The sequence below is a fragment of the Erpetoichthys calabaricus genome, chromosome 1 (genome assembly GCF_900747795.2).
Source record: "Erpetoichthys calabaricus chromosome 1, fErpCal1.3, whole genome shotgun sequence".
In the NCBI taxonomy this organism is placed as follows: domain Eukaryota; kingdom Metazoa; phylum Chordata; class Cladistia; order Polypteriformes; family Polypteridae; genus Erpetoichthys; species Erpetoichthys calabaricus.
This window is the reverse complement of record NC_041394.2, coordinates 205,776,886-205,799,148: the sequence shown is the minus strand read 5'-3', so window position 1 is coordinate 205,799,148 and position 22,263 is coordinate 205,776,886. Positions and strand designations below refer to the sequence as shown.

At 40.9% G+C, this 22,263-nt stretch overlaps 1 protein-coding gene across 1 annotated transcript; it reads right to left on the bottom strand.

Annotated features, from left to right (window-relative positions):
- Positions 1–235: 235 nt before the first annotated feature.
- On the bottom strand, positions 236–10,363 carry LOC127525826 (tripartite motif-containing protein 16-like). Its single transcript, XM_051928191.1, has 4 exons — positions 10,352–10,363; positions 9,406–9,565; positions 2,377–2,442; positions 236–837 (listed from the first exon to the last, which is right to left on the bottom strand). Exons 1-4 carry the CDS (start codon positions 10,361–10,363, stop codon positions 296–298), a joined length of 780 nt encoding a protein of 259 aa, XP_051784151.1. The 3' UTR covers positions 236–295.
- Between the last annotated feature and the right edge of the window lie 11,900 nt (positions 10,364–22,263).

The window sequence follows — 22,263 nt, the reverse complement described above, 5'->3', positions numbered from 1 at the left end:
AATAGCAGGCTGCTTGTCTTAATCTGCACATTTACAGGACAAAAGATGCTGACGGAGAGGTGCGAACGGATTTAAGGTGGGCCGGATTTACGAGTTTTCTCGTAGGCTCTGGTAATTCTAGTGTTAATCAAACATAAAAATAATGGAGACACCAACAGCAACACTCATCCTTCTTTTTCATCCCTGAATTCAGACATAGGATTGGTGAGGAGAACCACCTCTGTGAGATTAAGTTTGACTCCAAATTACAAATCAAAAAAGGAGATGTAAGGTAGCCATCAAGTGTGGGTACTGGTCAGTGGACACATGGTGTCAGGTGGCAAATTATTACACTTGAGTTCCAACCAAGCCGAAACCCTAGATAGAGAGGCTCAGTGAAGAAGGTGTTGAATTTGTGCAGGAGGGTCATTGTCTGCGAGATGCTATAAAATGACAGACAGCCAGCAGGACAGTCCAGAAATATACCTATTCTGGGGCTGTAGGGGGAGCTCATTACAGTCTGCTGGCTATTGTGATAAACAGAGTACTGGAAATGAGAGCACAACAAACACCAGGACATCTCATTGTAGCCAAGGCTGCACTCCCTGGCCCCTCCTTTCCTGCACAGTCCTTTATATGTGACTCCTATCACAATTTCATCTCCCCTGCACTCCACCTCCCAGTAAAAGCGAGTCCTTGCCAGAGCTTCTCTGCACAGAACTTGGTACCAGCAGTCAAATCTGTCAGGATGATCAGGATATTTGGTCTCTGCCCTCTCACATGTCACTTTCTTGTTCCCTTCAGACAGATGGAGACCTCTGTGTGCCGTGTTTATGTCAAGTGTGAGTGGACAGGAGTCTGAAAGAGCAGAAAAGAAATCAATTAGCAAGAATAAATCAGGAGCGATGGCGACAAAATTGAAATGTGCCCCATTTCAGTGCTATCGATAGTAAAGAATTATTTTGAATAAGAGTAATTTGTGGAAATTTTAAATAAAAAGACGACAACAGAAAATAGAATTACAGGCAGACAAGTCACACATTAGGAAGGAGTCTCAGTCGTCTGGATCCGTGACATAAGGTTACCATTGGGGTCAAAGTTCTAATGGATTGTTAAAACTAATTCTTGGCCTTATTAAAATTACACTTTTTATGGTGAAAGTCCACCTGTTTTACTTAAAATCAATCTATTGTGTAACACTTCACCTCAAAACTGACTTTAACTTTCCTCACAAATAAACCTATGATCTTCATTGTCATTGTCTTCCTTCCATTCCTAGTCTTTTGTTCTTCCATTTCCAGTGACCTATTAAACACTTAGGGACATTCCTGCAGGTCAGGAATACATATAATTTGTAAAAATTTGTATAAATTGTAAAAATTAAATGAGAATAAAATGATTGCAATGAATTCTCATAAAACTTGTGACTGACAGTTACTTGATTTGCTGGCCAGCAAACAAGACAGTCATTAAGTGCATATAGATGTGCAGTATATGAATAAAATTATCATGGAGTTATCCGAACCTACTCATTTAACATGAGATGATTCATTCAATAGAAATGATGTGTAAAACCAAAAGAAGTGGGTTCAGAATATAAGAAATATAAAGAAGAGAAACTGAACTAGATTAAATTGGTTTGATCATGTTATATTAAAAATTATTTCCCCACCACGGCCATGATGATTGTCTTTAGTGAATGAATCTGCAGATGAAGACTCCCAGTCACTGTTCACTGACCACCAAGTTACTGACTAAATTTTATTGAATGAAACAAATCGGTAAAATCATAAAGCAGAATGAGGATTAGTCAGTTTGGAAATTGTTAAACATTCTTAAAAAGTGACACTCAGTGTGTTTTGGAAATGAGCACATGCCTTACTGGAATCTCTATTATTTTCAATAACAGTTACAATTTTTTAACATAGATTATCTATATTTATATGTCTTATGATAACAGTAATGGATGTTGTATTTTTTGTGTAAAGCACATTTAGTTGCTTTCATTATATAAAATGTGCTATATACTGAAATTATTATCAATATTACTGTTAATAGGGAATGAGAAAAATAGAACAGCACACAGAAAGGAGAGTGGAAAACAGAAAGAGAAAAAAACAATGACTTGTGTGATAGGTGGCATAGTTGGCCATGATTTAATTAGAACTTAAAACTCTTAAGAGACTTAAGTCCAACAGACAGCTTTTGTGCTTCCCTGTCCTTCCCTATTCCATAATGCACCCAGCACAGGACTTCTGTCATTTTCACCTCAACAGTTACTCAATACTCACAAGCTGCTTTCTGATGTTTATACTTTCATAACATAAGCTGTTTTGAAAAGTTATAAGAGAAGTGATTTCTGTTCTAATGATCTGTTTAATCAAAGTATAAACTTACATTGTAAAAACTCTTCTCTGCTCTGAGGTTCAGGGGACTGTAGGATGAAAACTGGAGCATCACAATCTGAATAGAAAAAGATAAAAGAATATTGAAAACTGGTACGAGTATATTTTTGTAAGGTTAGTTAAATTCTTAAACACTAATTACAAATGCCATGCTGTAAAAATTAAACTCAAAATGTAAAATTTTGGCCAGTGTCCTTTCCCAAGTTTATGTTAATGTTCCTTTTTGTTGTCTTTTTAGTTTATTTTTCAGGTTGAATTATTTAGTTAAATTTATTTATTTCTGTTATGCTCGTTTATCATGTTTGATGTGTTTTTGTTATTGTTAAAGACACTAAGTTACTGTGTCTTTACGTTTCTTTATGTTTTCTGTGTTTTATGGGTGCTTCCCCAAGAGGTGGGGCCACTTGTTCATCACAGCTGAGTGACTGCTCCCCTGTTTTGTTAGTCTTTGCCAGTTGTTTTGGTTTACTCTGTTGGATTACAATTTGCTGTGAATTACCTTTTCAGGCAAATCCCCTTTCCCTCCTTTTTTGAAGTTTTTTTTTTATTTTGCATTTTTGTTAATAAATACTTTTCTAATGGGACTTGTCTCTGTATAAGCCATAGTAATCCCTTGTTAGACATATTTAAGGATATGTGAGACTGTCTTTTGCATTTTGAATTTTAAAGCCTGTTCTCCATTTTAAGGCCTATACAGGCCTTAGGGTCTCCCAATTTTCTAGGGGTAAGACTTACTTAGATGTAGGCTATGCAGGATTCTGACATGTATTATGTTTGTCCTTTCAAAGGCTTCACTTTTTTACCCTTTGTGTGCTGCTGCTATCATAGCAATACGCAGCTAAAACAGAAAATATGATGGTGCAAAAGCAATGCAGAATTACCTGCTTTCTTTAATAAAAGAAATATTTTTTTAAATGAAATTAAAGATTTTTTGGAAAACTATATAAATACAATAGAGTGTCACTTCCTACAAAGGAAACTGACACCTACAAATGGCTATACAAGAAGAGAAGATAAATGGTCACAAGATTGAACCATGAGGACAACAGGAATTGCAAGTGCTGTACTAGAGGAAGTATTACACATAATTTGAAAAGTAAGAAGTAAACAACATAAAAGCAGTGTCCACCAAGCCAGTATTATACTCAAGTATTATCCTTGTGACTCAAACATTAATAATGGCGGCCTTTACTGCTTTAGAGGAAATCAGAGTATAATTCATAAAACAAATTACTACAGCATTATTGGATTAAAGTGATTGGATACAATGTCATTAGAGTTCAAGCTTGACTATTTAATGTTATCAAGTTTGTTATTAATGGCATTCATAAAGCCACTGCTATTTTTTTTGTTGAATTGTGTCAGAGAGTTGTAATTATTTGTTTTTAGACCAGCTACATGTCCACATAATTCTCCAAAGATATTTTCATTTGTATCAGTAATTACATAAATTGCGTACAAATTACACAGCTTTCTTATAGCAGTCAATTCTCTCAATCCATGCACGACAGTAAACGTGTAATTTTATTTATCTTTATTTATTCTGTCATTCGCAACAGTCTAATTTAACTCCGTTTATGTTATCAGTAAACCTTGAAGAGTCCCTTTTCGCATAAAGCCTTTTTTACATACCAATACTAAGTGATTTGTCAGCTGATTTTTTTTTAGTCTGTGTATTCATCTCTTAGTTTCACTAAACCCTGAACAATAGCTGTTAGTGAGGATAATGTAAATAGTAAGGTGGAAAGATTTAATATTAAGGTGAGAGCTGCTGTTGACATAGTTGCACCTGAAAAGACAGTTAAAAAATCTTCTAGCATTGTTATACCATGGAAGACCCAAAGAGTGTCTGATTTAAAGAGAACATGCCGTAGAGCTGAGCGTAAATGGAGGAAGACTAAACTAACTATCCACTATGAAATATTAAAAGTTAAAATAACAGAATACAATAACACAGCCCGTCTTGAGAGGCGCTGTTATTTCTCTAAGATTATAAATAACAATGCTATTAATCCCAGAGTCTTATTCTCGACGATTAATCATCTGTTAAACCCAGGTAACTCAAAGGAATGCCTCCTAAGTACTTCCAGTAAAACCTGTGAGGCTATTGCTGTATTTTTCAATCAAAAAATTAACGATATTAGAAATAACATAGTATATCTCCCCAACACCAAGGATCCTCCTAAACCCCAGCATTCCGTTATAAACAATTTAAACTTTCACTAGGATAGATTTACCTGATTTACATAAAATAATTTCTCAACTGAAACCCTCCACCTGCGTCCTTGACCCAATACCAACAAATTTTTTCAAAGAAGTATCAGGCGTGCTAATGATAATGTTCTTGACATAGTAAATTCGTCATTAGATACGGGGGTCTTCCCAGACTGTCTTAAGACTGCTGTAGTTAAACCCCTACTTAAGAAAAATAATCTTGACCCCTCGGCTCTTGAAAATTTTAGACCCATCTCTAACCTGCCTTTCTTAAGTAAAATTCTAGAGAAGGCAGTCATTATGCAGTTAAATGACCACCTCAATAAACATGCTATTCTTGATAAATTTCAGTCAGGTTTTAGAACAAATCATAGCACAGAAACTGCACTTGTTAAAGTAGTAAATGACTTGCGGGTAAATACAGACAGAGGCCATTTATCTGTTCTCATTCTCTTAGATCTGAGTGCCGCATTTGACACCATTGATCACAATATTCTTAGAAATCGCCTTAGTCAATGGGTGGGCCTCTCTGGCAGCGTCTTAAATTGGTTTGAATCCTACCTGGCAGGGAGAAAATTCTTTGTTAGTTGTGGTAATTACAACTCAAAGACACATGATATCCTATATGGTGTTCCACAAGTCTCTACCCTCGGTCCGCTGCTCTTCTCAATCTACATGCTTCCGTTAGGTCAGATTATCTCAGGACACAAAGTGAGCTACCACAGCTATGCTGATGACACACAGCTGTATTTATCAATAGCACCTGATGACCCCGATTCTCTTGATTCACTAACACAATGTCTGACTTGTATTTCAGAATGGATGAATAGTAACTTTCTCAAGTTAAATAAAGAGAAAACTGAAATCTTAGTGATTGGCAATAATGGATACAGTGAGGCTATTAGAAATAAACTGGATACATTAGGATTAAAAGTCAAGACGGAGATAAAAAGCTTAGGGGTAACTGTTGACTGTAATCTAAATTTTAAATCGCATATTAATCAGATCACTAGGACAGCATTTTTTCACTTAAGAAACATAGCAAAAGTTATACCTCTTATATCATTGAAAGATGCTGAGAAATTAGTTCACGCTTTTTTTTTCAGTCGACTAGATTACTGTAACGCACTCCTCTCAGGACTACCCAAAAAAGACATAAATCGTTTGCAACTAGTGCAGAAGGCAGCTGCTAGAATCCTAACCAGGAAAAGAAAATCTGAGCACATTTCTCCAGTTTTGATGTCACTACACTGGTTACCTGTGTCATTCAGGATTGACTTTAAAATTCTGCTTATGGTTTATAAAGCCTTAAATAATCTTGCCCCATCTTATATATCGGAATGTCTGACACCTTATATTCCAAATCGTAACCTCAGATCCTCAAATGAGTGTCTCCTTAGAATTCCAAGAGCAAAACTTAAAAGAAGTGGTGAGGCGGCCTTCTGCTGTTATGGACCTAAAATCTGGAATAGCCTGCCAATAGGAATTCGCCAGGCTAATACAGTGGAGCACTTTAAAAAACTGCTGAAAACACATTATTTTAACATGGCCTTCTCATAACTTCACTGTAATTTAAATCCTGATACTCTGTATATCCAATTCATTATAATAACTATTCATGGTGGCTCTAAAATCTGTACTAACCCCTACTCTCTCTTCTGTTTCCTTTTCCGGTATCACCGTGATGTTCCAACAATGATGGATGGATTAAAAGCCAGAAGTCTGTATGACCATCAGCATCAAGTGACTCCGTGAGAACCCTAAAAACAAAGAGGACTATTTCATTTATGTTAGGTAGAATGCCCAGAGGGGACTGGGCGGTCTCGTGGCCTGAAACCCCTGCAGATTTTATTTTTTTCTCCAGCCGTCTGGAGTTTTTTTTTTGTTTTTTCTGTCCACCCCGGCCATCGGACCTTACTCCTTTTCTATGTTAACTAATGTTGTCTTATTTTAATTTCTTATTTTTGTCTTTTATTTTTCTTTTCTTCATTATGTAAAGCACTTTGAGCTACTTTTTGTATGAAAATGTGCTATATAAATAAATGTTGTTGTTGTTGTATTACTGGTGCTTCATAGTTGTGTTTCCAAACTGAGTCTTTATCAGCAAAAAAATGAGCAGATGAAATAATAATCCAAACCATCTGTAACAGCTTTGTAAATAGGAGATAAAATTGCTGTTTATTCTAAATGTTAGCATTGGTGGATAACTGCAAAAAATAAAGATAGAGAACATTTCAATTACATGTTGTTCTGAATATTTGTTCCCTGTGTTTTGATACTTTCTGATTTTACCTTGTACAAAAGTAAATCAACTCGCAGGAATAGGCTCAGCAGCAACCAAAACCCTTTCTAAAAAGAATGAACAAGTGCTATATACAAAACACCAAAAGAAAATTGACCTTCTCTTTGCTTCTTGGTAAGCAAAAAATTATTCAGGGATAGAGAGTAAATCTCTCTTCTCTAGTCTAGGGCTTTGCCTTTTTGCCTCACATATCCCCTTCACAATGCGACTGCTCTGAAGAGTGCCAGACCCTCAACCCAATCAAGAAAGACAAAAGCGACACTTCTCACATTCTGCTTCACTACCCCCTGCAAAAAGCTTACTATGTGGAGCAACAGCTGCTGTGCTTCCCTAAAGCAACTATGCGGCCTCGCTCTCTCTCCCTCTCATGAATGCACTCTCTCCGGTAATTGCTTCAAGTTTCTAACATTGTTCTCCCAGGACTTTGCTTAATTCCTACAGCCTCTTATCTAAGTTGGCAACTCACCGTGTTTCTTTGCCATTTCTCTTTTTCCACTCCAGGGTGTGGCAGGCAGCTGTTTTTAGTCCGTCTCTCGTAACCTTCTGGGAATCGGACATGTGCACTGCAGCTGTGAAGCTGTCTTCACTTTGGAGATACAACACACATTCTTTTCTATCAAGGTTAGTGTGCCATTTTCCTAAAAGCTATGTAAGCATGAATTGGGCTATAAACTGTTTAACTGTGACACGCTTCTGATCCTTAGTACATGGTGCACTTAACCACAATACTGTGGAACATTTTTTAAATTTGTTTTTTTTTGTAGATTTAATTTAGTTTTACTCTTAATACCCTAAGCATGCATAGAATTATCATTCTCTTCAGTGAATATGCAATTGTTATTAATCTTTACTTTTATCTGTTTTCTTTTCCAGTGATTCTGTGGTGTCGTTTTTTGGCACTATCACCTGATCAAAGTTCTGTGCAGCCACCTCTGATGTTTGATACCCTACCTTGTGACAAAACAAACTGCATCAAATCCTCTAAGGTGAAGCCTAAAAACAACCAATAAGTAACTACTTAAGAACATTTAAGTTAAGCAGAATGCCCATTGGGGGGCCAGGTGAACTTTTGGCCTGGAACCCCTACAGATTTAGATTTTTTTTTCTGCCCACCCTGGCCATCTAACCGTATCAAACTAACATTTATCCATCCATCCATCCATTTTCCAACCCGCTGAATCCGAACACAGGGTCACGGGGGTCTGCTGGAGCCAATCCCAGCCAACACAGGGCACAAGGCAGGAACCAATCCCAGGCAGGGTGCCAACCCACCGCACAAACTAACATTTAGAAGCTTAAAAAAAAATACAAAAACAATTCTTTATTTAAGGATATCTTTCTTATGTATGTGTATGTTATTTCTCTATGTTTTGTATACTGTATATTTTAATTGTTACCTAAATTTAATTTGTTTGTCTTCGCATGTAACTACCAATTTGACATGTAAAGCATTTTGAGCTATATCCTTTGTATGAAAATATGCTATAGAAATAAATGTTGTTATTGATGTTGCCATAAAGGCAAGACTAGGGCAGTCATAGGCCAAAATTGCTAAAACCTCCAAAAATTAAAGATATTGGGCTTGAAACAAAAAAGAGGTAACAAAAACAATAATAATCCAAGTTGCCACCAGTTGTGAAACATGGACACTAATAAAAGCAGCAGAAAAGTGAATCAACACCTTTAAAATGAACATTTATAGAAGAACACTAAATATCAGTCACTCTGGAAACTCTCCAACTGAAATATCAGAGTTGTTGCCAATCTTTTGAAACTCACATTTCATGCAGTCAGTAAGCTGCTGATTTTGTGCGAAACTTAGAACATAAAAACATAAGAAATTTGACAACAGAGAAAAGACCATTCAGTCCCATCAAGCCTGTTTGTTTAGCTAATTACTAAGCTGTCCCAATACCTCATCCAGATTCTTCTTAAAAGTTATCATGTTTTCTACTTCAACTACATGTCGCAGTGGTTTGTCCCAGATTCCCACAACTCTTTGTTTAAAGAAGGCTTTCTGGCTTTATCCTAAATCCACTTCCCCTTAATTTCCACTGGTGTTCTCAAGTACGTGATTCACTTTTAAGCTGAAAGTTCCTCTAACTTGCCTAACATTAATGAGTGTAAACAAAAAACACTGCAGGGAAGCAAATGTATTGTTGCAGAAGCTTATTCAGCTCTCTCAATATTAAAATTTCATTTATCTATTCACTACCATCAAATAAACAACTGAATCGGCTTGAGCAGTTTAAAGTGATCCTTATGTAAAGAAAATGAAATGAATGCAAATCATTTGTTTGCTGTGTCAGTGTGATCACTCCTTTAGTCACTACTTGTATAAAAGGTACTATATTGTATATAATGTAAAAAACCTTCGTAGCGAAGATAGATGCATGTTAAAGAGTAGGCCTTCTTCAGGCGTCTCACTCCTCATTTTCATTTTATTGTCACTCTGATCCTTCTAATGGACTTTAACAAGGGACACAACACAAAAAGATGCTGTACCTGGTAAAGCTGTTGTCATGATGTCCCACTGGCTGATCTTCTCCAGACTCTTTTTCAGACAGGATAGCTCCTTTCTTAGGTTCTCAGAAGAGAAATCAGCAGTGACAGTGAAGCTGAACAAATCTCCATCAACAGGAAGAGCAGAGGGAGATGAGAAAGTCTGCATCAGGAGAGAAGAGGGGAGAGAGTTTAAGGGAGAAACAGTGAATTTGGTTAAATGGGACAATGATGTTTCATTAATTTATTGGTTACTTATGAGAGAGAGTTATTCTGTAGAGTTTCACATAAGATATTATCAACCTTGATTTTCAGCACGTTTTTAATGCATGATAAGGAAATCATCAGAGTGTAGATAAGGGGATTGAGGGTACAACAGGCCGGTGGTTGCAGAATTGACTTCTTTATTCGTCACATGCATAGTTATACAGGACAACACACAATAAAATGAATCCTGATCCGCTTATCAAAAACTGTGCAAAGTTAAAAGAATATCAGTTAGATTAACAAAAATTCCTAGATTGAAAGATAACAATATAATAGAACATAAATAAATAAGTAAAATTAAGTGAAATAAAGTAGAATTAAGTGTTAAGGTGCAATAGTGCAGTGATTATTGTGCAAAACTAAAGTTAGACAAGTGCATAGTTAAAGGACAGACCAATTCCAAAACAAGGTAAGGGTAGACGTCATGATACAATTACAGTCTAGTCTAAGTATGTGGAGGGTCATGGATGAGATGGCATGTTCTGATTTAACTGTCTTATGGCTTGAGGATAGAAACTCCTTCTGAGTCTCTCTGTCCTGGCCAGGATGCTACAAAACCTTTTGCCTGATTTTTAACAGATTAAACAGGCTATTGCTAGGATGAGATGAGTCTTTGATAATCCTGAGAGCTCTGGTCCTGCATCCTCTGGTGTAAATGTCCTGCATAGATGGTAGAGCTGACCTGCAGCCGCATTCCGCTGAACAGATCACTCTCTGTAGGGCTTTACGGTCCTGAACACAGCAGTTTCCAAACCAGGATGTAATGTTCTATGTCAGGATACTTTCCACAGCGCCAGAGTAGAAAGTCTTTAGAATCCCTGAAGAGACCCCAAAGTTCCTAAGCTGTCTGAGATGGTAGAGTCTCCGCTTTGCCATTTTGGTCTGAACTTGGATGTGTTCAGACCATGTCAAGTCCTCAGAGATGTGAACCCCCTGGTATTTAAAACTATTCACCCTTTCCACTAGAGTACCGTTAATGATGAGGGGCTTATAGTCCCGCTGCTGTGCCCTACTGAAGTGTGCCACCAGCTCCTTGGTTTTGCTGACGTTGAGCTGGAGGCAGTTTACCTGACACCACAATATCAGGTTCGCAACTTCATCTATGTAGGCCGTCTCATCATTGTTCGCGATGAAACCCAGTAACACCATGTCATCTGCAAACTTCACGATAGTGTTGGAGGAAAAACGTGGCTGTGCAGTCATAGGTGTAGAGGGAGTACAGCAGGGGGCTAAGAACACACCCTTGTGGAGCTTCTGTGTTGATGGTGATGCTGTTGGAAACACAGTTACCAACCCTCACTGCCTGTGATCTTCCTGTGAGGAAGTCTAGCACCCACGCACACAAGTGGTTGTTGAGTCCTAAGTCCCTCAGTTTCGCAAACAGTCTACAGGGTATTATTGTATTGAATGCTGAACTATAGTCAATGAACAACAATCTCACATAGTTCCCCTGTTTCTTGTCCACATGGCTGAGGGTGGTGTGCAGTATGTGGGAAATGGCGTCCTCCGTTGATCTGATAGGACGGTAGGCAAACTTGAGTGGGTCAAAGGTACCTGGGATGGAGGATGAGATGATGTCTTTAAGTAGCCTCTTGAACACCTTCATGACTACTGATGTCAGTGCAACAGGTCGGTAGTCATTCAGGCACGTGGGCTTATTGTTCTTTGAAACAGGAACGATTGTGGATCTTTTGAAGCACATAGGAACCACAAACTGTGCTAGAGACTCATTGAAGATGGTGGTGAGTACTCCCGCTAGTCGGTCAGCACAGTAGGCGTCCAGAAATGTTGTCTGGTCTCGCTGCCTTCCTGATGTTTATTTGCTTCAGTGCTGCACGCACATCGCACTCTGCAATGCTGATGACGTCACCGTCCTCTGTAGTCAGGCAGTAGTTAGCACTAGCTGCGTAACCAGCCTCAAAATGGGCGTAAAACGTGTTGAGTTCTTTAGCAATTGCAAATGCAGAGTCTGTGCTTACCATCGCATGAGAGTTTCCTTTGTAGTCCGTGCCACATGCTCCGTATGTCGCCCTGTTGAAAGTGCAGCTCTATTCGCTCCTGATACCGGTGTTTGCCGTCTTTCACTGCACGTTGAACACCGTATGAAGCCACTTTGTAGGCACTCATATTGCCAGTAGTGAGTCCAGCATTATAAGCAGCAGAGTGATCTGTCAATCTGGTTGGGAAAAGATTTAACTCTCGCCGTGGGAACAACTTCATTAGCAAGCATAGTAACAAAACTAACTACTGCTTCCACAAACTCGTTGATGTCATCGAGCGCGTCCTGCAGCATGGCCTCTGATTGGGCAGACCAGCGCTTCAACTCCCTCGTGATCGGAGCTTCACGAATGAAACTTTGTTTATATTCCGGCATGAGGAAAATGGTGTTATGGTCAGACTTCCCAAACGCTGGATGTGAAACAGTTCTGTAGCCCTGCTTGTATAGGGTGTAGCAGTGATCCAGGATTCTGGCTCCTATAGTTGGACACGTGACATGTTGGTGGAAGCTCGGCATTACTTGTCTGAGGTTTGCCTTATTAAAGTCCCCTGCCATGATGAATGCTGTGTCTGGGTGTTTGTTTTGAGTCATACACAGAACACCGTGGAATTCAGAAAAACCGTGTCTGTGTTGGGTGGGATGTAGACCGCCGTGGCAATGCCCAAGGTACACTCGCGTGGCAGAAAGTGAGGATGACATTTGATGATTAAATACTCCAGATGAGGCAAGCAGTAGCCGGAAAGAATGGAAGCATTCCTGGCATCGCACCATTTGTTATTAGTCATGAAGCAGACTCCCCCACCTTTAGCTTTGCTAGATTCCGCCGTTCTGTCCGTGTGAAACACAGAGAACGAGTCCGACGGTGTTATGGCTTGTTCTGGCACTGTGGGGTCAGCCATGTCTCTGTAGAGCAGAAAATGTTACAATCCCTCATGTCACGTTGGAAAATAACTCTTGCTCTCAGGTCATCCAGCTTGTTCTCCAGTGACTGAACATTAGCCAACAGGATGCTAAGCAGTGGTGGGCAATGTGCTAGTTATCTCAGTCTGTTTTGGACGCCGCCGTGTTTTCCAAGCCGTTTCTTTATTCATGCAGTGGGTCAGCATCGCGTCTATTGTTGTCGTCCGGGTTGCGGAGTATCTCAGTCAGCCACGACGGATCAGGCTTAAAAGTGTCCGAAATAAAAGTAGAGACCCGGTTTCCAATTTCTAAAAGTGTTCTACTGTCATAGATTACTAAACCCAATGTTGTCTCTGATTGAAGAAATAATAAATAAAGTAAATAAACGCACAGTCTAGACAGAGCGGTCAGGAAGGCGTCTGAACGTGGCCACGCCATCTCTCATTACAAGGCATCATGGTGTAAACAGATTAAGAAAACTGAGGATGGCAGTGTATGTGCTGGTTACTGCTGCCTTTTTCTATTTCTGAGTTCTTCTTCTTCTTCTTTCAGCTGCTCCTGTTAGGGGTCGCCACAGTGGATCATCTTTTTCCATATCCTTCATGTCCTCTGCATCTTGCTCTGTTACAACCACCATCTGCATGTCTTCTCTCACCATTTCCATAAACCTCATCTTAGGCCTTACTCTTTCCTCTTACCTAGCAACTCCATCCTTAGAATCCTTTTACCAATATTTTTCCAATATATGCAGCATCTCTCCTCTGCACATGTCCAAAACAACACAATTTTGCAAATGTCGTCTCCAAACCATTCAAGCTGAGCTGACCCTCTAATGTACTCATTTCTAATCCTGTCCATCCTCATCACACCCAATGCAAATCGTAACATCTTTAACTCTGCCACCTCCAGCTCTGTCTCCTCTTATTTGGTCCGTTCCACTGTCTCCAACCCATATAACATAGCTGGTCTTACTATCATCCTGTAGACCTTGTTTTCCACTCTTGCTGATATTCGTCTGTCACAAATCCCTTCTGACACTCTTCTCCACCCACCCTACCCTGCCTGCACTCTCTTCTTCACCTGTCTTCCACACTACCCATTACTCTGTATTGTTGATGCCATGTATTTAAACTCATCCATCTTCACCAACTCTACTCCCTGCATCCTCACCTCTCCTCTGACCTTCCTCTCATTTACGCACATGTACTCTGGCATGCTCCTACTTATTTTCATTCCTCTCTTTTCTAGAGCATATCTCCACCTCTCCAGGTTCTCCTCAACATGCTCCCTACTCTCACTAAAGATCACAATGTCATCAGCAAATATCATAGTCCAAGGGGACTCCTGTCTAATCTCATCTGTCAACCTGTCCATCACCATTGTAAATACGAAAGGGCTCTGAGCTGATCCCTGGTGTAATCCCACCTCCACCTTGAATGCATCCGTCACTCCTACAGCAGACCTCATCACTGTCACACTTCCCTAGTATATATCCTGTACAACTTCCTCATACAATACCACAACTCATTTCCAGGCAACCTGTCATAAAGGTCCACAAAGACACAATGCAACTGCTTCTGGCCTTTTCTGTACTTCTCCATCAACATTCATATCGCATCTGTGGTGCTCTTTCCTGGCATAAAACCATACTGCTGCTCGCTGATCATCACCCCCCCCCCCCCCCCCCCCCCCTTCTTAACCTAGCTTCCACTACTGTTTCCCATAACTTCATGCTGTGCTGCATCAATTTTATCCCTCTGTAGTGGCTACATCTCTGCACATCCCCTTTATTCTTAAAAATCAGTACACTTTTTCTCTAATCCTCAGGCATCCTCTCACGTTCCAAGATTGCATTTACTGAAATCTCTCCTAAACACCTCCATGCTTCCACAGGTATGTCATCCAGACCAATGGCCTTTCCACTTTTCATCCTCTTCATAGCTTTCCTTACTTCCTCCTTGCTAAACTGTTGCACTTCCTGATTCCCTATTTTTACATCGTCCAACCTTCTCTCTCTCGTTCTTTTCATGTATCAGCTTCGTAAAGTACTCTTTCCATCTGCTGAACACACTGTCCTCACTTGTGAGTAAGTTTCCATCTTTATCCTTTATCACTCTAACCAGCTGCACATCTTTCCCAGCTCGGTCCCTCTGTCTAGTCAATTGGTACAGGTCCTTTTCTCCCTCCTTAGGGTCCAACCTCTCATAGAGCTCATCATATGCCTTTTCTTTAGCCTTTGCCACCTCTCTCTTTACCTTATGCCTTACCTCCTTGTACTCCTCTCTACTTTCAGGATAAAAGACTCTGGCACCGCTACGAGTGGCAGCCTTTCCGGCAGCTCCGTGTATGACTTTATCTTTCTACCTTTTTCTCTATTTTTCTCTATTTCACTGATCACTCCTACCACTTTCTTTTATGTGGACTCGTTCCCTGGACACTTTTTACTACTTTTTACTACTTGTACATGGATTTTTACACGCAGAGACTCGTCTATTCAGGTAGTCAACTTCAAGTGCTGAGAACAAAGGCCCGTGCCGGTGTGGTTCCCTATTTACCTGATGAAGTAAGAAGACAGTATCATGGCAGCAGAGCCGGCACTAAGCTAAAATCCAAGCGGCTAACGAGAAAGTGGCGATACAAGCCTTCAGTGCCTTCTGTGATCCTGGGAAATGTGAACTCGCTACCAAATAAGATCAATGAACTGGCTGCACTGGTGAAAAATGTCAGGACTTACAAAGAATGCAGTTTGTTATGTTTTTGTGAAACGTGGCTAACAACTAGCATCCCAGATGCTAACGTGGAGCTACCCGGGTTTAGCACAGTTAGAGCGGACAGAGACACAAGTACCTGCGGGAATTGGAAAAGAGGAGGATTCGCTGTCTATGTGAATACAAGGTGGTGCAACTCTGGACATGTAAACATCAAAATCTCCACTTGCTGCAGGGACATCAAACTGTTGGTCATAAGTCTGCGTCCTTATTACTCGCCCAGAGAGTTTGGACACGTCATTGTTTGTTATTGTTTACATCCCTCCTCGGGCTGATGTGGCGATAGAGTGACATCATCCATTCTGCTGTTGCTAAACTACAAACGCAGCACCCGGAAGCACTTGTGCTAATCGCTGGAGACTTTAACCATGTGACGCTGGACAAAACATTACCTGCCTTCTCCCAGTATGTGGATTGTAACACATGGGGAAATAGGACTATTGACCTACTGTATGCAAATGTTAAAGACGCATACAGCGCCACCCCGCTGCCTCACTTGGGAAAGCAGATCATAACCTGGTTCTGCTTCAGCCTCACTACAAACCAAGAGTGAGGGAGCTACCTACAACCACATGCTCATTCAGGAAGTGGTCCCCTGAGGCAGAGCAGGCTCTGAGAGACTGCTTTGGAATTACAGACTGGGATATCCTGAAGGGATCATATAGTGAAAACATTGAGGAGGTTGTTGACTGCACTACTGACTACATCAACTTCTGTATGGACATTGTAGTTCCAATAAGAACAGTACGCTGCTATGCTAACAACAAGCCATGGATTACAAGTGACATCAAGGGCCTTTTGAACCAGAAGAAAAGGGCTTTTAAAGGCAGTAATCAGCATGAGCTCAAACGCGTGCAGAAGGAACTCCAAGTCCAGCTCAGGGCGCCGAAGGAGCAGTATAGGAGAAAGCTGGAGCAGAAGTTGCAGAATAACAGCATGAAGGGAGTGTGGCATTGGATGAAGATCATCACTGGCTGCAGCTCGAAGCGGGGTGCCATCATCGAGAGAGACGTGGAGAGAGTAAACCAGATGAACGTCTTTAACAGGTTTGACCACCCTAACCCACTCTCACCTCAGAGTACTGCATCCTCCACCAATCCTTCTGCTGATACCAGCATAGGAGAGAGTTTCCCCCGACCCACAATTACAGCAGCCCAGGTAAGCAGAGAGCTGAGGAGACTTCGTGGCAGCAAAGCAGGGGGTCCAGAAGGAGTATCGCCATGACTGCTGAAGGCCTGTGCGTTGGAGCTGGGGATTCCACTACAGCGCATCTTCAACCTGAGCCTGGAACAGGGGAGAGTCCTGAAGCTTTGGAAAACATCTTGCATCACCCCAGTCCCAAAGGTATCATGTCCTAGTGAGCTGAATGACGTACGGCCTGTCGCTCTGACGTCACATGTGATGAAGGACCATGGAGCGGCTGCTGCTTCACCACCTGAGGCCACAGGTCCGTCATGCCCTCGACCCTCTGCAGTTCGCATACCAGGAGAAGGTGGGAGCGGAGGATGCCATCATCTATATGCTACACCGATCCCTCTTCCACTTGGACAGAGGCAGTGGTGCTGTAAGAATTATGTTTCTGGACTTCTCTAGTGCCTTCAACACCATCCAACCTCTGCTCCTTAGGGACAAGCTGACAGAGATGGGAGTAGATTCATACCTGGTGGCATGGATCGTGGACTATCTTACAGACAGACCTCAGTATGTGCATCTCAGGAACTGCAGTTCTGACACTGTGGTCAGCAACACAGGAGCGCCGCAGGGGACTGTACTTTCTCCGGTCCTGTTCAGCCTATATACATCGGACTTCCAATACAACTCGGAGTCCTTCTACATGCAAAAGTTTGCTGATGACACTGCTATCGTGGGCTGCATCAGGAGTGGGCAGGAGGAGGAGTATAGGAACCTAATCAAGGACTTTGTTAAATGGTGCGATTCAAACCACCTACAACTGAATATCAGCAAAACCAAGGAGCTGGTGGTGAATTTTAGGAGGACCAGGCCCCTCATGGACCCCGTGATCATCAGAGGTGACTGTGTGCAGAGGGTGCAGTTCTATAAATATCTGGGAGTGCAGCTGGATGATAAATTGGACTGGACTGCCAATACTGATGCTCTGTGCAAGATAGGACAGAGCCGACTATACTTCCTTAGAAGGCTGGCGTCTTTCAACATCTGCAATAAGATGCTGCAGATGTTCTATCAGACTGTTGTGGCGAGCACTCTCTTCTACGCGGTGGTGTGCTGGGGAGGCAGCATAAAGAAGAGGGATGCCTCACGCCTGGACAAACTGGTGAGGAAGGCAGGCTCTATTATAGGCACAGAGCTGGACAGTTTGACATCCGTGGCAGAGCGACGGGCGCTGAGCAGGCTCCTGTCAATCATGGTGAATCCACTGCATCCACTAAACAGTATCATCTCCAGACAGAGGAGCAGCTTCAGTGACAGACTACACACTATGCGACTCTTCAATTCCACTCGGGGGGGTAAACGTTAACATTATGCAAAGTTATTGTCTGTTATACCTGCATTTTTATCACTCTTTAATTTAATTTTGTTTTTTATCAATATGCTGCAGCTGGAGTATGTGAATTTCCCCTTGGGATTAATAAAGTGTCTATCTATCTATCTATCTATCTATCTATCTATCTATCTATCTATCTATCTATCTATCTATCTATCTATCTATCTATCTATCTATCTATCTATCTATCTATCTATCTGTCTCTGACTATTCCACTTTTTCTTTGCCAACCTCCTTCTCTGTATACTCTCCTGAACTTCCCCATTCCACCACCAGGTTTCCTTTTCCTCCTTCCTCTGTCCAGAAGTCATGCCAAGCACCCTTCTTGCTGTCATGCTTACTACTTCTGCTATAGCTGCCCAGCTGTTTGTTAACTCTTCAACCAGTGCCTGTTTTACCACCTCCCTGAACTCAATCTTGCAATCTTCCTTTTCATCCTCCACCATTTTATCCTTGGCTCTGCCTTCACTCTCCTCCTTTTCTTGATCTCCAATGTCATCCTAAAGACCACTATCCTATGCTGCCTAACTACACTTTTCCCTGCCACCACTTTGCAGTCTACAATTTCCTTTAGACTGACCCTCCTGCATAGGATACAGTCTACTTGTGTGCATCTTCCTCCACTCCTGTATGTCATCCTATGTTCCTCCCTCTGCTTAAAATACTTATTCACCACAGCCATGGCCATCCTTTTTGCAAAATCCACTACCATCTGACCTTCTGCATTCCTCTCCTTGATACCATAACTACCCATCACCTTCTCATCTCCTCTGTTCCCTTCACTATTAGGTCCAATGAAATCTGCTCCAATGACCACTCTCTCTCCCTTGGGTATACTCTCCACCACTTCATCCAACTCATTCCAGAAATCTGCTTTGTCATCCTTCACACACCCAAGGTGTGAGGCATATGCACTAACAACATTCATCATTGCACCTTCAATTTCCAGCTTCATAATCATTACTCTGTCTGACTCTTTTCACCTCCAAAACACTCTTGACATATTGTTTCGTCTCCATTTCTCCTTCAATCCACACCATGATAGAACAATATAAAGCCACCTTCGATCCACCTGGCCTTACTTCCCTTCCATTTAGTCTCTTGCACCCATAATATATCAATGTTCCTTGACTCCATCACATCAGCTAACTCTCTCCCCTTACCAGCCATACTGCCAATATTAAAAGTTCCTACCCTCACTTCTACTCTCTTTACCTTCCTCCTCTTCTCCTGCCTATGGATATACTTTCGCCTCCTCTTCTTCTTCTTCAGTTAACAGTAGCCCAATTTCTGCCAGCAACCTGTTGGCTTACACTACTAGTGGTAGTTAACCCTGGCCTCGACCGATCTGGTATGGAAACCTGTATCATTGTCCATATATTGATCTGGCAAAATTTTACACTGGATGCCCTTTTTGACGTAATTCTCTCCATTTATCCGGCTTGGGACCGGCATGAAGAAACACACTGGTTTGTGCATCTGCTATGGCTGGGCTTCCAAAATGAATTAAATTAAATTAAATGTATTAACTTACAAACATATGAAGAAAACTATTCAATGTGATTCCAATCCTTAATCAGATAAAGCAGAGGTGGCTACTGGGAAGGTGGGTGATATAGTGCCCTTGATATAGGGAGTATTTATATGCACCAGATAAACATGTAGACACTTGCACATCACACCCATATTTGCTTGTTGTAACATTTCATTATAAACCCACATGCATTAACTTGGAGTTGCCTGCCCAACCCTGCTGCTATTCAAACAGATAGGTTCCAGGCTGAGGAGCAGAACTGACAAGGTAGTCTTCTCTGAAGTTCTGCCTGTGCCACCCACCCGTCCAGGTAAGATTGTGGATTTCAGAAGGCTTAATGCATGGCTCAAATCTTGGTGCAGGGTAGAAGTATAGAGGTTTATGGGGCATTGGGACTCTTTTTGGAACAGATGGAACCTATTCTGCCGTAACCAGAGGGGCACCAATTTATTGGGGAGGCGTATGTGTAGGTTAGTCGAGGATTGTTTAAACTACATAATGGGGGGGCAGGGAGTTTAGGACAGGCCAGCTTTAGAACTATACGTGGAGGAACAAACAGCAGTGTAGAAATAAAAATGCATAGTAATGTAAATTCTAACCTAATGTTTAAATGTAGAAGGATTAGCATGCTTTAATGCTAGAAGTATCAAATAAGGCAAGTAAGTTGGAGTTGTATGTAGTTGAGCATAATTATGATACTGTAGCAATAACAGAAACCTGGCTAATTAACAAAGATGGGGATGAGTATAACATAGAGGGATACACATTTTTTTAGGAAAGATAGACAGAACAGAAAAGGAGGTGGGGTTGCTGTTTATGTCAAACAAAATCTAAATGCAAGTCCTCTTCAATTGGGCAATGATCCCCATCTTAGTGAGGACCTGTGGTTTCACCTGGAAAGCATTCGGGAAAGAGGCTTTATTTTGGGAATGTGTTATAGACCACCCAATGCGGACAGTAATTTCAACACACATCTTTTTAGTAATATTAAAAAGGCAAGTTTACAGGGGAATTTTATAGTCATGGGAGACTTTAATTATTCAAGTATTAACAGGGATAACCTTGCAAATATTGGAGCACAAGAGCAGGAGTTTTTAGAAGTAACCAGTGACTGTTTTTTAACAAAGTATGTTAAAGCACCAATGCGGTGTGAAGCTTATCTGGTTTTAGTATTTTTTAGTAATCAGGTTAGAATTGGAAGTGTAGAGGTGATTCAACCACTAGGGTCAAGTGACTATAAAATAATACAGTTCTCAGTGTTTTATAAAAAGTGCGGATGCAAAGTCTAAAATTGATAAGTTTAACTTTGGTAGGGCAAATTTTGAGCAGATGCGGGAAAGTCTAAGCAGGATAGACTGGGATAAGCTTTTAAAGGCGAAGACAGTCGAGTAGCAGTGAAACAGGTTTGACAGTGTTTTACATGTAATGCAGGACAGATACAAAGCTAAATTTGGAATTAATAGGAAATTTTACAAAGCTCCACAGTGGGTTAAGAAAGAGTTAAAAAAGAAGCTGCAGAGGAAAAAACAGCTGTATAAGGCATACAAGACTAATAATTCCAAACTGAATCGTAGGGCTTATGAGAGCATGAGTGCAACAATCAAGAAGGATATCAGGGTGGCTAAAAGACAGTTGGAGAGGAATCTAGCAGATAAGGCGAAAGATGACCCGAAGAGATTCTTTCAGTTTTTTAGTAGTAAAAGAACGGTCAAGGAGGAGGTTAAGTGCAAAGGGGAATTAAAAGATAGAGACATTGAAATAGCGGACACTCTAAATTTCCATTTTTCTAAGGTCTTCACAAGTGAAGAAGTTGATAACCTTCCAGTGGTAAAAGGGGCTATTAAGGAGGTTCTGAGTGACTTAGAAATTGTAGAGGGAGAAGTACTGCTCAGATTAAATAGGCCGAAATCAAACAAATCTTCAGGACCAGATAATATTTACCCTTGAGTTCTTAAGGAGGCTAGTGAGTACATACATAAACCCTTGACACATATTTTTAGGAAGTCACTGGGGATATTCCGAAGGACTGGAAAATGGCAAATATTATCCCATTATATAAAATGGGTGCACAGGCAGATCGAAGCAACTATAGGCCAGTAAGTTTAACATGCACCACAGGAAAATTAATGGAAGGAAGTATTGAGGATCTGCGGTGGGCTGGCACCCTGCCCAGGGTTTGTTTCCTGCCTTGCACCTTGTGTTGGCTGGGATTGGCTCCAGCAGACCGCCGTGACCCTGTAGTTAGACTATAGCAGGTTGGATAATGGATGGATGGTAGTATTAAGGATAAGATTGAGCAGCATGTGGCAAGTACAGGTTTTTTCCTGAACAGTCAGCATGGGTTCAGAAGACGCAGGTTATTTTTTACTAACATTCTGGAATTCTACGAGGACGCAACAAAAGGATATGATCAAAGTGGAGCATATGATATTATTTATCTTGACTTTCAGAAAGCATTTGATAAGGTGCCACATGAAAGGTTGGGCATCAAACTAAAAGAAATGGGAGTTCAGGGTGATGTTTTTAGATCGGTGCAGAATTGGCTCACATACAGGAACCTTATCAGAATTGTCTGATGTGGCATTCCACAGGGTCAGTGCTGAAGCCAATGCTATTTTTAATATATATAAATGATTTAGATACGAATATAAGTAACAAAGTTGGTTAAGTTTGCAGATGATACCAAGATAGGTGGATTGGCAGATAATTTGGACAGCATACAGGCTTGGGCAGATTAGTGGCAGATGAAATGTCAGTAAATGTAAAGTATTACACATAGGAAGTAAAAACATTAGGTTTGATTACACAATGGTAGGTCTGAAAATTGAGAATACACTTTATGAGAAGGATTTAGAAGTCATAGTGGACT

Excerpts from the sequence above, each read along its gene's own strand:
- LOC127525826 (XM_051928191.1), bottom strand. Across the intron at positions 2,443-9,405 it reads CATGACAACAGCTTTACCAG|ATTGTGATGCTCCAGTTTTC; the intron begins GTACAGCATCTT and ends TTTTCTATTCAG. Across the intron at positions 838-2,376 it reads CAGAGAAGAGTTTTTACAAT|ACTCCTGTCCACTCACACTT; the intron begins GTAAGTTTATAC and ends CTGCTCTTTCAG.